Consider the following 16,155-nt stretch of genomic DNA (forward strand, 5'->3'; position numbering starts at 1 on the left):
CCAAGATTCCTGGCTCACTTGTACTTAGTCCCGTAGAACGAGGTACTTTAAAAAGGCTTCACATTCGACACATGGTGCATTGTGGAGTTGCGCAGTAATTGCTCAGTCTAGGCATTCAACACAATAAGCATTCAGCAAATTGAAGGCTGAAAGAAGGATGTACTGTCATCGTATTCAAGGAAAAAAAAAAAAACTGCACCCTTCACATGGGATGAAATCGCGGAAGCGGTACGCACTTCACAGGTAGAACGGCTCCGCCTAACCGCCGCAGGCAGATCCATTCTAGAAAAACTGGGCATCGACACTTGGGGAGGCGCTCAGACAAAATCTGAAATAGACATGGCTGTACGGGACAGGCTATGGATACCTCCGCTGCCAAAAAACATGCATCCCGAACACCATACGGAGCGTCGGGAAAAAAGAGCTCAAATGCTCAGTAGGAAATTTAGCCGCTTGCCGCCGGAGGAAGTAGCCTTTGTAGATGCTGCCGGAGGGGCAAGCTCCTTTATGGTTGCAGCGGTATCGAATGGGTCAGGTAGACCGATCACCGCGGTCACCCTGAAAACTAGATCTCCTGAGGCAGCTGAGGAAGTGGCTGTAGCTCTAGCCTGCGCCCAGACAAAGGCGCGTTTCGTGATCTGCGACAGCAAAACTGCCATACGAAATTACAGTCGTGGGTTGATTGCTCCCCAGGCAATTCGAATATTACAGCAATCACCAATCTCGAGAACTATACAGCTGATTTGGACTCCATCGCACACTGGCGTTCCCGGCAACGAATCCGCCCATGCCATGGCTCGAGGGCTCTATACCACCGAGCCGGCGGCAGAGAGGGCGGACTTGGAGCGGGGACCATAGAGTGTGCCAAATCTTACACAGAAATTCTGCAGCATTATAGACTCAGTAGACGGGTGGCTGCTGCGCCAGCCCCTACCCTAAATTTCAGGCAGGCCGTCGCCTGGCGTCGCCTTCAGACTGGGACATTTCCGCACCCGCTCCTGGTGAGCCATATGCTCCCAGGAGAAAGATCTGAATTGTGTGCAAACTGTGACTCGAGAGGGACCCTCGAACACATCCTCTGGGACTGCCCCTTTTCTCCCGGGAGGGGTCTAAATCTGACGCCGCAACTCTGGGAGACCATGCTGCGCTGCTCGGACCCTGAGCTCCAGCTAGCCGCCATCCAGCTGGCCTGGGACGCCGCCGGCCAACAACGTCTGCCGGCCTGCGTCTGAGGCGGGGCACCCGCCATCCATCCCAAGCGACGGAGGGCCGGAGCCTCTTCATCCGCTGGAATCAATAAAAAGTTCTGCTCTCTCTCTCTGCACCCTTCACATTGAACCCGCGACCGTGTTCATTGTGCAAGTAATAATAATAATAATGTTTTATTTACACCCAATGTGTACATAGGAGGGAGCACAGCAGAAAAAGTTGTCGTAATGACAACTTTTTCTGCTGTGACAAATGCGGCATATTGTTTAAGGGTAATAAAATTTCACTGCTCAGCCTGCTAGATGCCACAGCACAATAAAGATTTTGAATCAGAAAAAGGCATTGAAAATATTTTTTTTTATTTTGCATAAGTATTGCGCATAATATTGTCATAGACATTGCCACGGTATCGCTGAAAAGTACAGTAGGTGCTCTACTATAGATCAGAGCAAATTTTTTTCCGGTAGATGTACCTCCGAGCAATGTAGCCCAAGCGGACACATCGCGCGAGTCAAATTGTTATCAGTTAATATCTTAACCCCTGTTCGCGATTTGCGTGAGTTATGTAACATTATGTAACACTTATTACCAAGGTCAGTAGACAAAATGAATTCGTAAAGAAGTCACCTGGTCGTCGAATGCATGCTGCAAGTCACTGTAGCGCAACATACGAAGCGTTAAAATATATACATACTATACGCGCATTGCTGCAGTAGATCCAGGAAGGGCTGTGAAGGCATTTTGTTGAGAACCGGTCATTCCAAAGTCAAATACAACCTAGTCATTCTCGCAATGGGCTGCGTTGAGCATGTCGGGAAGAGCAATGACAGCTTTATTCAGTAGACAGTTAACCGACATAATAGTCAAATCCGTAGCACCAAGGTTGATGCACGTTATACACCCGGAGCTCTCATTGTCAGATAAATATCACACATTCTTGTAAAACGTCGCTGGCGCTGAGAAATATCCATTAGGTTCCTGCTGACCAGCAACCCGTACAAACGTCAAACGCACTCATATAGACGCCTGGTACATATATAGTTCGCTGTCAATTATGTTCACATAGATACGCTGAAGAGTCCTCTGAGCGCCTTCCAGAGCACAAACAGCACTGCCATCACGACCACGACGATGCCCACAAACGCCGTCACCACGTTGTGGTGCGCCACGCCGCCACGTTCGCCGTCACGCTCGACGAATGCCATCCAAATCATAAAGATCCCCCCGAGCAGCACGATGACGCCCAGCGAAAATACGAGCCAGGAGAGCGTCAGTATCTTGGCCACCCGCTCTGGCCACGAAGACAGCAGCTGTCCGCCGCAGTCGTCTCCCTCCACGGCGATCACGACTCGGTTCAGGCGCGGGGTGATGACGCCGTACGACAGTGCCCGCGAGGAAGGCTTCAGCAGCGGCTGAGAGGACGGAGAGCACGACGAGCCCAGCTGCACCGACTCTTCGAAGATGGGCGACAAGGTGGGCGCGTACGGCACGAGGTACACCCTGCTGGACCTGCGACGAGACCACCTCTTCGGAGGCCTGCTCATGGAGACGCCTTGTAGCGGCCTCGATTTCTGCTGCTGGCCGGGAGACGCTTCGACGCGGCTGTCGTGGGAATTCATGATGGACGACGGTTATGCGTGGTTACGGTAGCAGGTTCGCTGCAATGATAGAAACGGAAACTTCACCGCATGGTATAATGCAATCGAACTGAGGCGCAGTCGTTCCTCAGCCAGCCAGGTCTATGCTACCAAACGAGGATCAACAGATTTAGAATGGGAAAACATAGCTTTGCTGTGCGCTTGGGAGTTCGACAGCGAAAACGCCATTCCGTTTTGCATTCGCTTGACAAGACACGTGTGATACGCGGCGTGATACAGCAAACGACCCAGGCTGATATAACGCCCACAAACTGGGAGGAGGAAACCGAAAGACAAAGCGAGTTGTCAAAAAAAAAAAAAAAAAATGCCACAAACTTATCATTCTCGGCTACTTCATGTCAAGTGCAGCTCAGGCTAATCGATGTAGGTCACGAACAGGCAGTGTTTGCGGCTTCTATTTATTCATCCTTGTCTGTTTATCAGCTGCAGAAAAACGATCCGAAGCTCGAACCTGCTGCATATCGCAGGCGTATAAAAGCTTGCGCTGAATGGGACCAACCGCAACAGAGTATATTTAGCCCACAACACGACAGGAATAACGAAGAAAAGGGGCGGTATACGACCGGAACGAAGGGCATCTTCGGACTGGACAGCAGCATCACGAATTAGGCGAAAACAGGACGACGCGCCGTGCGGAAAAAGAATGCACAGTCAAGTACATAAAAACGCAGTTAACATACACCCCATCACTGCGTAAATTACACGTGCCGCATGTTTACAAACAGCTCTAACTAGCATAAATCTGCATAGAGAGCTATTGTCGATTTGTAGAAATCTGTATATATACGAAAGGGTGCATGTTTCGGGGAAGCGGTTTGATGTATGGAAGCGTGCTTAACTTTGGGTCGTTGGCAGGGATCCGGATGTTAAGTTTGTGCAATATTAGTCTACCTGTGGGTGTAGCAACAAGGCGTATGTACTGGGCTTGGTGTGCTTCACTTAATTCGCGTATTGTGTTGTGCAGCCCCAGGGTAAGCAGTTTCTCGTTTCTTGTGTTTCCTGGTAGATTCAGAGCCGTTCTTGTCGCTTGCCGAATCATGGCGTCTAGCTGCTGAGTTTCGCCTTCGGCAAGTCTAAGATAAGGGGTCGCGTAGAGGATACGACTAACTGTGTAGGCGTCTAGTTCTTCCTCCTTGGCGTTTTGTACAGCTGAGCGATAACAAGTCAACTGATTTACGCCGACCAAGAACACAGGAAACGGCGTCGTCACTTCGCGACCGAATTATGGAACAAGACGCCCGCTTGCCACATGGTTCCATTATAATTTACGTCGACGCAAGCATCAAAGCCTGTGAAGTGATAACAGCAGTTTACTGTCCTAGCAAATCTTCATTGAACAAGACGTCAACATTTCAATTACCGGAACCTCCATCTTCTTTTTGTGCGGAACTGCTTGCAGTGCAAGAGGCGCTTCGCTCTGTGACCGCCATTCCCATGCTTCCCACGGCCCGTATTATCATACGTACAGATGCCCTCCAGGTGACAAAGCTACTTAGACGAGTTAGTAGTAGCCCGGAAATCTGCCAGAACATACACAGTCTAGCGGCTCGCATACCAAATCCAATTCGTATTGAATTGACCCCGCGTGACCTTTTAAGTGCTCAAAGCCAAGTGGATTCTGCGACCCGCCTTTCAAACTCAACCTCGACATCGCCAAACCTCATAAAATTGGACAATTCCACCCTGCTTTTAACAAGAAAGGAGCACCTCCGGCGCCGTACACGTGCTCTTATACCTCCGTGTACGGTAAGCCTTCCCCGCGGTCTAACCCGTGCAGAGGAGGTGGCGCTTCGGAGGATTAGAGTTGGGGTGGCCCTAACACCAGCAGTGATCCGAAAGTGGCCACAATTTCGGTATTTATATCCACACCCTGGGTGCCCCATCTGCAAGTCAAGAAATATAGAAGCTGACATCCATCACCTACTGTGGGATTGTCCAGCGTTGAAGCCAACGCGGATCCGGCACCTGGTGGCAGCTGGCCTCTCCCCCCATAATCCGCAGTCATATGCTGTTTGGACACTGGGACCGCATCATCGCTCACTCCTCGATTTCATTGCATCAGCCAACCTTTTTTCATTTATTTGACCACACCCTTCCTCCATCATAACATTCCTTTTATGCCCTGAGGCAATAAACTTCGCAAAAAAAAAAAAAAAAAAAAAAACTGCGTAGGCATGGATTATGCGGAGAGTATCAGCTTCTCGGAGGCCGTGCGCCTTCCCCGCGACTCGTCTTATTAGTTGCGCGGTTGCGGCGAAGGTTTGTTTCAGCCTTTTTAGTGTCTCTTTGTTCTTCCCGTCGTTCTGCAGGTACATACCAACTATACTACGCCTTTCTTTTCCTGTAAACCAATTACTAATGAAAGCATTAGTAGGGTATGTAAAAATGATAAATATTAATGATGGCAATTAATAACAAATACTAACACAATAATAATCATAATTAACGGGATAAAATAGAATAAAAACGAAAAATAACAAGAATAATAAATAAAAGAGCATCTTGCTGCGCGCCATGGTTGCCTGCATAGGCGCACCGCGCAATTGCTACGGCACGTCAGACCACGCCAGAATGGCGAGTGAGCCGGGTCCTTCTACCGTCTCAGCTGAAGTGCGCCGTGTCCGGCCAATCTAGGTGGTTCTAGTCCGGCGGACTGAGTTGGAGCGCAAGAGAAGACACCGTAAACGTGAGCACATTGCCCCACGTGTGTGTATCCTAGAGCGTAACCAAATCGACACTTAGAGCAAGAGAGAGAGAGAGAGAACAACTTTTATTTAAAATGCCTGCAGAATCGGTTAGGCTCCCTCCAAGCAGGGAGGACAAGCTTTTACCGCGACGCGGCCACTACGTCAGTCTCGTGCGTTGTGCTCCTTGAGGTCTTGTTACGTCCCTCGCTACTTCCGCGGGTTCGAGAGGGCCGCCGCCCCCTTCTTGGGGGTGCTGCCCCCCCCCCCCCCCCCCCCTCTCCTCGGTTTCGCTCGGTCGCTGCCTCTCTAGAGCTGCCGAGACCTGCTGGACGGCCTTGAGTTGTGTCTCTTGATCACAGCTCCTCGTTGCAGCCTCTAGCTGCGGCGGGATCGTCGTCTTCTCGCTGGCTTCGCGCGGATTTACGCTACAGTCCCAAAGGATGTGAGCCGCGGTGGCTCTCTCCTTCGCGCACAGTCTACACATGTCGCTCGCGTGCACACTCGGACACATATGTGCTTAGCTAGCACCGGGGTGAGCAGGGACCCCGTCTGTAACTGTCTGTATAACACTGCCTCCTTCCGGGTAAGCCCCGGGTGAGGTGGCGGCGTAGTCTGTCTGTTCAGTCTGTACCATTTCACTATTTCGTTGAAGGTGGTCATCTTGTCCTTGGCACTGCGGCGCGACCAAGACTCCGAGTCGGCCGTGCTTGCAGCCGCGCGGTTGGTTAGTCCTCGCGCGGCCGAGTTGGCCGTCTCGTTGTGGTTCACGTTTCCGCGTTCCGACACGTCACTGCCCATGTGGGCCGAAAACCACTTGATCACCACAGGACTTTTGCGTCCGATGTCTTCGGCCTTGCGCAGTATGCGCGCGGCCTCACTACATACCCTACCCTTGGCGTAGTTCTTCACTGCCGTTCTAGAGTCACACAACACAGTAGTGCATCCGGGGTCGGAAACGGCCAAGGCGATGGCCACCTCCTCCGCCCGGTGCGCTTCTCGAGTCCGGACGCTCACCGCGGTCTTCGTTGCACCCGTCGATGCCCCGACAACCACCGCCGCGTATGCGTCGGTGTTCCCTCGATACTCCGCCGCGTCCACGTAGGCGGCGCCTTCTTCTCTGGCGTGGAGGTCTACGAGAGCCCTGGCCCTCGCCAACCTCCGCTCCCTGTTGTGCTCGGGGTTCACGTTCTTCGGGATCGGGAAGACCCTGAGCTTTCTGTTGATGCTACCTGGTATAGGTACGTCTTTCTGCTGCTTTCCTTCCCTCGGTTCGAGGCCAAGGTCCCGCAGTATCTGTCTTCCGGTTCTCGTTTCAGAAAGACGCTCGAGTTGCGCCGTTCTCTGTGCTTCGGCTATTTCGTCCAGCGTGTTGTGGACTCCCAGCACCATGAATTTTTCGGTGCTCGTGCCCCCGAGGAGACCGAGTGCCGCCTTATACGCCTTGCGTATGGTGGCGTCTATCTTGTTACGTTCACTCGGCCTCCAGTTGTGGAAGGCGGCCACGTACGTTATGTAAAAAAAAAAAAAAAAAAAAAAAAAAAAAGAAACAAATACCGACCAACAGCTAAACCAAATTAAACCGTGCTTTCGCATGTCTAATTCGGTTTAACCTTCGTTGAAACGCTGTTAATTTTTTTTACGCATATTCTCATTAGGGAATCAACCTTTTCTCTTTCCACCTCTTTAATGTCTAGATTGCTGCGTTGCGTAGCTCACCCGGCTGGAGATGTATACGCCTGTACCAGTTTAATCAAATTTCTTTTACCTCGGCCTAGCTCTACTGGACACCCACCTACTTATAGGCTCATGGTCTGCATCATGTGATCCTCCAGCCTCTTCATGGTGTTGCCATTATGATCATGTAATTGAAAAATCAGGCCCAATATCTGATTTGTTCGACTACTGGACCCTCCGAAACCGCAACTTTTCTTTCAGTTTTGTCACCTGTTTGTTTGTTTTTACTTTAAAAAACATCTACTAAAGCTATTAAAAGCCAACTTCGCCGCAAGGCAAAACATGTCCACAAACGCTTTTCGCGAAGATAAAAATGGAGGGAGAGAAACGTATTAGAAACGAGCAGACTAAGCTGATTATCCAGGCTTGGGCTTAACAGCTTTGTTTTCCCCTGCTCTTGTTATATGTTGTTGGTGGTGATGGTAACATGCGGTCCATTGCAATATGCCCCCGCCATATATACGGTGGAATGTTTGGCACATTAAAGAATGTACATTTAAAAAATCGAGGGACACGAGCTAAAAATAATTGATTTTTCATTTTTATTTTAAAGGAGTGTCGACATTTAATTTTTGGGTTTGTGTTTTATCCTTTGTGATGACGCTTAAGACATCAATGTACACGGATCACCCACGTCTTGTTCGCCTGCTGAATATAATTTCTTTTCTCGCCTGTTTCGGTTTTGACTTCAACAATCCAGGAATGGCTGTGACGTCACAGTCAAGTCTAGGTCACGGGAGGGATGAAAATACAGCAATATAATCATTCCTGCGTCGTTTCAATTTACTACAATGATAAAGCCAGCCTGCCACAAGAACAGGAATCACTACAAGTGAAGAATCAACGATTATATAGCCGTTTTTTCATGCCGTGCGTCAAGACTTGGTTGTGACGTCACAGCCACTTCTCGACTGCTGAAACCGAATGGTTAATTGTTTCTCTGGATTTACCACATACTGCATATGTGTCATCTTCGTGTTTAAATTTCTTTTTGTAACTGCGCGTTCTAAGGCACCCTGATCTAGCTTCAAAAAGTAGGACACTGCTTCTTGAGTTAGCTTGTCGGGTCAAACGCACTTCGCCTGGCGGCCGCAAGAGATTAGAGTGCGCAGAGGAGCACTATAATAGATAATTGTGTTCCTACTGTGACCCGTACCGATTCGAGGAGCGAGAGGGCGTGTAGAGCACAATTATCTATTGTATTCCTCATGACACTGATTGGACCAGATCGCCCTGATTTCCGCAGTAGCGGAGTTTACACCAACTCGACAGGAGAGGGTTGAATTCAGTTATCGGCTCGAAAACCGGTTTCAGGGTTCGTGTAAGCGCTGTCAGGTAAAGTCAACTCCGGCGTAGGGGTGGGTCGAGTCCACTGTATAGGAAACATGTAAACGTGGTCGAGGCGAGTCCGGCACAGTGGGAAAGAACAGTACAGAAAACGTTAGAAATGTTCGGGGGAAAAACCGAAATCGGGAGCCGTCTGCCATAATCCTGGTAGGGTCGAGTGCACTCAACTCTTCAACCCCCGCTGTAGGATCCATGTAAACATGGCTAGTGCTGCAAACAGCTTGTGAGGCGAAGTATAGCATCATGGATGGCGTAACACACTCGCGAAGAACGCTATTATATTTTTAAAAATACAACCCGTAAACACGACATGGCCGGACTAGTGAAGGTGTGTTTATTCACGCACAGTATGTACAGGCACATGCTCACACTTATGAAAATGAGTGATGATTACGCGATGACCAGTACAGGGGAAACAGCAGCAGATTAGGCGAGGCACTTCACCGGCCGCCGTGCCACCGGTGTAAAACATGACGCCCCCCTCGCGCAAATCTCGTAGCAGCGGACCTATCAGGTGCGAGTGACACAGAGCACAGTGCAATCGCCGCCGTGAGAAAGATGGCGCCAACCAATAGTAATAGTTTGCAGTGGCCGTCCGCAGTGCTGTCAGCCTCATCGCGTGCGACAACCATGGCCCCGCCAATCAGGACGATGCCGAAGACGAACATGAGTCCCATGATAACATACGTGAACAGCGTGGAAGACGGTTCTCTTGCGACGACGCTGATCGACGGGGTGCACGACCAGTCTTGCTGGGCTGAATCTTCGATCCTGATGGAGACGCTGTCCTCTAACGTCTGAAGGGCCGGTGTCGTCCCCGCGCAAGCGCCATAGCAGGCCGGCCTCGGGAACGACAGGAGCGGCTGTTTCATGGCCACGCCGCTTGTGGGAGGTGACACCGAGTCTTCGGATATGGACGGCAGCGTAGGGACGAACCTGGGCAGGCGTCTCCAGGCACGCAGGTAGCTCCGAATGGCCGACCTACGCCTCTTGTGGCATCGAAGCGGCAAGTCTGTCGGGGGAAGTCGTTTCGCGGGCCTCGGCATGTCGTTTACAGGAGCGAACTGCACGCGTGCCCGCTTATATAGAAGAGCAAGCGAGTGCGAATAGACGCTCTCCGCGTGGACGAGAACACTTTTCGCGGCACAAAAGGTTAAAACTACTGGTTTTTCTCCTCCCCGAACGTTTCTGGAACGAGGGGAGAAATCTGATGCCCAGTGGGAGCGAGAGTGACTGTCCGCTGTTCCCCTTCTGGCCTTTTTCCAATTATCACAATGCCAACGAATCTTCGCGCTGTGACTCACGGCTGATAAAAGTTCCGGGAACAAAAGGGTGCACAGGGTGCTGCTGCAGGAATGCAGCTTGGAAGGTGTCTGGGATATTGTGTGGGCTAGGAAAAGGAATACAAAGGGAAAGGAGGATGTATTTCTCAGATAATTTGCTCACAGTCCGCTTTCACAAAGCCCACCGAACAGACATTGTGCATTTCTGAAAGTCGCGACCAGTGGACCACATGGCAACGTCTCTTCGGCGTCGCGTCTGCATATCCACTACCGGCGTTGCCGGAGGTCAAATTCCAGTGCTTGGAGCGAGGCGATGTAGAAATATGCAGGTACCTGGGGATGCCACATGTCTCTGCTTCGACACTGAAAATGCTTCGCAATTAGGCAGCTGCTACAGACAGGGGATAATTAACGCGAGTTTCTACTTCACTATAGCGAGAGCCTTACTAGTATAGTGAACTAGAACATATTCTAGTTCACTATACTTACTAGGCAATGTTGGCACCGGAAGTGTTCGAAAAATATGCTGCCGAATATGACGTCGCCAGTTATGATCTGAAAAGTAGCGTGGTAAAGCATACAAAGGCAGTGATTAATTAATACACTCATGGTCATTATGGTCATAAGTTATGACCAGTTGTCATTGAACAATGATATTAATAATGATTATGTCAAGTCGCTATGAGAATATAACGTGACATATATTATGGTGAGGCTACCAAAAAATATAAAACAATGTGACAGTGAAATTGTATGAGAATGTCACACGGCTATGAGAACGCCACGCAACGGGAACGACGCCGTGCCGGCAATCCCACCCAGATTTGCAGCAGCACTACAACGAACGCGCGCCAAGGAAAGGAAATCTCCACTGTGTTGCACCGCTGTGGTGGTGCAGTGGTTAAGATGCCCGACCACTGTGCCGGAGTACCCGGGTTCGATTCCCACCGCCGACGGCTGCGTTTCGATGGAGGCGAAACGGAGAGGCGTCCGTGTGCTGTGCGATATCAGTTCAGTTCAGTCGTGTCCGACTCTTCGTAACCCTATGGACCATATCACGCCACGCCTTCCGGTCTCTCACTATCTTCCTAACATCACATAACTTCATCTGCAGCGCCTCGAGGATGCCATCTAACCATCGCGTTCGCTGCCTACCCCTTCTCCGGTGACCCTCAACATTTCCTAACATCAAATCTTTCTTCAGCGACTCCTCTCTTCTCATCAGACGACCAAAGTAGCTGAGCTTTAACTTTAGAATTTGACCCATGAAGTAAGATAAGACTATCCAAAGACTTTTCTTATTTCGCTCCCACCTCCTTCCTTTCCCTCACGTCATTGGCGCAGCTCCGGTGTCCACCTCGAAGGGTGACAACCCCTGCGCCTTTCCCGCAAACCAATTTACATTGTTGATACGATGTCGACGTGTAGGTACAATAAAGATTAAAAGAATACCGGATTCTAATTTCATTTATAGCGTGTATTTTTAGACTGAGACACACATAAGGGACAACAAAGGCCACCAGCAAAGGACACCCGCTTTGTTGTGTCTTGTGTGCCTCTGCGTCAGAAAAAAAAAAAAAAAAAAGCGCTTGTAAAGCGAAGTTGGCAATCGAATTGATTTCATAAGGCAAAAAGTATGCTCTCTGAATTTTATTCTGCACAGTTGTTTGGCATATTTACGTTCAAGTGGCCTTTACTTGACACGTCATAGAAGACCAAGAGTGAATGCAAGAAGAGTTTACCATACAAGCAACACTGAGGCGGGGAAGTATTCGCGAGAGTATGGGAATACTGAAGCAACGATGAGAACCAATAAGAGCTGGCTGAGTAAGGGCAACACGTTTAAAATCGCTTGTACCGAGCTCTCTCACAGAACGAGAGCTGGCAACATTGGGCGGTACAATAGATGTCTAACTCAATTTTGACCTGATCCGAGTAAGCCTCGTAGATCGCCCGTTAAAAAGGGTTTGGCCTCAAGGGTCATCATCATGTCCCTAAGCGACGGTATGCTCTAAAAATGCATACTCTGTTCGTAGCCGCTTTCAGTGCGCAGAGCAAGGATCCCTGGTGTCCATTCAGTGCGAGGGAAGAGAAAGAAGGCCCTTTAATGAATTGAGGGTAAACAGCGCAAAATAGACGAGGACATAAGAAGTGCACAAACGAGCTGTTTACCCTCCATGGATCACCAACTTGCCCAAGCGTCTGTTTTAGCCATCTTTAATGAAAACAGAGATTTCAGCCGGCGTTAATGTCTGCTGACATGCTACTCTGCATGGGGTAGGGAGATTAAGGAATAAAGATGGAAGAAGGGTTAGGAAAGAGTGCGGTCATTGAGGATGGGCGGATGGCTTTTTGGATAAGACCGAAGTCCACTATAGCGGGATGATCATGTGGGTAGGTAATTTAGAGTTTGTTTAACATACCAATAGGATCTGAATAGGCAAATAATAATGTCATTGCACGGCACTGCTGTCTGTAGCAGCCTAAAGGACCGAATATAGAGTCCACTGTAAGCGGCATTTGGGTGACAGTCTGCATGCGTTGTTCATAGTGTGCACGTTCGTTGGCGTACGCTGGACATTTGCGGAGAATGTGGAGTACAGTCTCAATTGAGCCGCAGTTGTCACAGAACGGACTGTCTACTTGCTTGAATCGGTACCGTAGACTGTTCGTAAAGGCAGCATTGAGATGGAGACGATGATAAATTGTTTCTATGAACGCGGAAGCCTTGATTTGAGATGTGGGTCAATGGAATGAAGAGAGGGGTAATGATGACTTTAACTTTGCAAGTTCCAGAGGTGGTTCTTCTCATCCTGGGTATATCGCTTGGCGAGTTGAGACGCATCTGATTTTGTGAAATAGTTGCGCTTATAGCTGTGACGTAGTAGACCTCCGCGGGCCGCTTCGTCCTCTCTCGTTGGCCAGGATACCGCAGTGAGCCGGAATCCAGTGAAAAATTATAATGTGGCCTTCAGTAACAGCCAAGTGGTGCAGGTATCTAATGTCATGAGAAATGGGCTGATGATTTGTTCTCTTCCATAGGTTTGACATGGTTTGTAGCGCTTCTTTTATTCCGTATAGCTCTACTGTGCTGGAGGGTGTTCTACGCTGTAGACGCCATGACAGCATTTGAAGGAGGGCTATAAAGTCCGCATGATGAGGAGTCATGTGAAGTTGAGCCATCAGTGAAGATGTGTGTATCTTCCGAATACTGCCCAGCTAAGTATGTCACAGCAGCTTGTAGGAGTGTAGCCTGCGGCATTTCATTCTTTGCAGTGACACCCGGTAGGAGCTTCTTGATTTTAAGAGGTGAGAGTGTCCAAGGAGGAAAGGTTGGAGCCATTAATTTACGTTGCTGACTGATGGCAAGGAGGTGCAATAGCTGAACAGCTTGCCCAAAGCTGGAATTGCTGTGGGTCATATGTACTCGATGTAGGAAGTGTTTCTTTTCGTGAAGTACATGTGGTAGATAGGAATTGCTGTGGGTCATATGTACTCGATGTAGGAAGTGTTTCTTTTCGTGAAGTACATGTGGTAGATAGATAAGAATAATTTCCTGTGTGATGACTTCGAGCGGTAGACACCCTGCTCCCGCAACTGTTCCCAACGTAGGGCAATGTGACGGAAAGATGAGTATCTAGTTGGCTGCTTTGCGGGTTTCAAAATGGAAATAACTTTAGCCAGCTTTCACTTTGCAGGAACCTCACCAGTAAGCCATGAAGAGTTTAAATATTCGAGTAGGCGAAGCCGGCTATTTTGAGGCAGCTTTGCAAAAGCTTCATAGCTCACCTTATCATTTCCCGGAGACGTTCTTTTGTTTAACTCAGCGATAGCAGTAGTTCAATTATTGCGAGGGAAGCTCTGACAACAACAACCTAGATGGTGTATACTTTCCGATTTAGATCGAAAAATATCCGTAAATACCAGCGAATAAAAAATAATGTAAAAACCCAGCGGCCATGAGCGCCTAGTCTAGGTGGTTGGCTCAGAGCATGAGCGCTGATGTGAAGGGGAACGCCACGCAACCAGGTGGACCTGACTTTATCGGGAGCACGGGGAAGGATGAGGAAAAGGAAGAGGGGAACCTTAAGTGTGAGAGGAACGTGTAGTGTTCGGCCACATGACCATGTTCTGATGAGCTAACATTCCAGCAACAGCGGATGAGGAAGCGATGAATCAGAGGAAGCGAAGGAATGAATGCGGTTTCATAGCATGCAAGGGTGTCGCAAAAAAAAAAAAAAAAAAATCGATGTGCACACAAAAACCTATCACTTAGCCATGTTAACCGTTCACAGACGGCGTTACGATGCGACTTTACCGGTGACAGATGAGCGGCACTTCAAGCGAGTGCCCTCTAGAAAGTGTTTATGAATGAACATACAGTGCAGTGCATACAGCTCCTCGAGCCTAGTTTCTGCAGGCGCTGCCTGGAGCAACGGCAAGACGATATGTTGGGTACAGTGATGACACTGTAGTCAAATAAGACTGAAGAAAAATGCGGAGAAGCCAATGGCGTCGACCAATCCCCTTTTCATCTGCAACACCCTTCGTCATCACATTTAGTGCAGGTCTAGCTGAAAATGTCGCCATGCCCTTACGCCTAACTGAACCCAGCAGCAATGAAGCGCAACAAAAAAAGAAAAGCTACGAGTAAGGGACTCCGAACCACAATAAGCCGCTATTCTTATAAATCAGTTCAGTTCAGTCGTTCAGTCGTGTCCGACTCTTCGTGGCCCTATGGACCATGTCACGCCACGCTTCCCGGTCTCTCACTATCTTCCTAACATCACATAACTTCATCTGCAGCGCCTCGAGGATGCCATCTAACCATCGCGCTCGCTGCCTACCCCTTCTCCGGTGACCCTCAACCTTTCCCAACATCAAATCTTTCTCCAGCGACTCCTCTCTTCTCATCAGATGACCAAAGTAGCTGAGCTTTAACTTTAGAATTTGACCCTCCAATGAGCAGTCAGGGTTTATGGTCGACAATATCGACTGGTTTGATCTTCTGGCCATCCAAGGAACTCTCAAGAGTCTCCGCCAGCACCACAATTCAAACGCGTCAATTCTTCGGCGGCCAGCCTTCTTCACAGTCCAACTCTCGCATCCATACATCACAACTGGAAAAAAGCTGAAAAAAGGCCAAAAATATTCACCCTTCTAAATAATTCATCACCACGCGCGCTGTTACGTTGGTCCCTGACGTCCTGTGCAAGCAATAGCTGTCATCGCACATTTGCGGCTAAAACAGTACACGGCCACTGATCAAGGCAACGACGTTGTATGTATGTGGCAAAGTGATTGCATCAATATGATTACTGCAGTTATTTTACTTTATGCGACAGAAGCAAGGACTTTGCTTTTTTTTTTTTTTTTTTTAACATCAAGCCTCTTGACCGTATATGCTTCCTTCCCTCTGTGGAATGACTAAAACATTGTCCTCAGCTATCCCACTTCGTCGATAGTACCCACTTCGTCGATGTAGCAATTAGCCTCATTACAGTTTCCGTCCCCAGAAAGAAAATGAAAATGATCAACTAAAGCAATAGTTTCGCCTCTCGAACGAAAGCTTTGTTCGATCAACATGTGTAGCTCTACACGGAAGCTGTGAAAAACGAAAAAACATCGCATACAAGTCAAGAATAGGCACTAAAAAAAAAAAAAAAAAAAATCAGGTCATGTACCGGTGCAAGTACCTTCGCGCAAGAACCTGCTGCAGATCCGTGACGAAGGTCTTGGCTGCGCTGTGAGTACTCCGCGAGACAGGACGCGCGTCGTCGCTTTGGCAGAAGCGGGACGAATGCTGCACAGCACTCAGCAGCAACGCTGTTTTCACCACTTCAACTAGCGACAAGAGCGGCACTTATCGCACGCGTACACAGCCGGGTGGCTCAGCTCAAAGTTCGGGGACCACCGAGCGACGCGTTGAAATCTGGGAACGTGTTCGCGAGAAAGTTGTGCCAGAGACTCGAGTGTCGCCGCTTCGAAAGTCATCCCAAGAAAGACGCAACAGCTTGGTAGTTGACCGTGTATGCTTTCCGATTTAGAGCAAAAAATACCTGTAAATAGCCGCTGATAAAAATAAAAAGAAGAAGAAGATTAATATGCGGAATCAGAGCCGAAAAGCGTCGGTTTCTGGGCAAGCGGAGGCTATGATAACCGTTTTCACCGGCAAACAAAATGGTTATGCAGGTTGCTTGTAACCGTGTAGCGACCAACGAGAACTTCACCTCAGTG

The 16,155-nt window shown here is 49.0% G+C and overlaps 2 protein-coding genes across 3 annotated transcripts in view; both read right to left on the bottom strand.

The window, feature by feature from the left end:
* Positions 1-16,155, bottom strand: part of LOC146197128 (cyclin N-terminal domain-containing protein 1-like) — a 102,494-nt gene that overhangs the window by 72,163 nt on the left and 14,176 nt on the right. The window contains exon 4 of one of the 2 annotated variants that reach the window (XM_084598879.1): positions 8,978-9,699. The exons of the other annotated variant lie outside the window; for it this stretch is intronic. Coding sequence (XP_084455005.1) covers positions 9,076-9,699 — 624 coding nt within the window. The 3' untranslated portion in view covers positions 8,978-9,075. Of the gene's footprint in view, positions 1-8,977; positions 9,700-16,155 lie in introns of those variants that run through there. 2 annotated transcript variants of the gene reach the window in all.
* On the bottom strand, positions 1,531-3,100 carry LOC146197130 (uncharacterized). The gene has a single exon (XM_084598881.1). The coding sequence runs from the start codon at positions 2,826-2,828 to the stop codon at positions 2,268-2,270; it is 561 nt and encodes a 186-aa protein (XP_084455007.1). The 5' UTR covers positions 2,829-3,100; the 3' UTR covers positions 1,531-2,267.

This window comes from Amblyomma maculatum, chromosome 3 (genome assembly GCF_055883805.1).
Source record: "Amblyomma maculatum isolate TAMU_Amacu chromosome 3, ASM5588380v1, whole genome shotgun sequence".
Classification (NCBI taxonomy): domain Eukaryota; kingdom Metazoa; phylum Arthropoda; class Arachnida; order Ixodida; family Ixodidae; genus Amblyomma; species Amblyomma maculatum.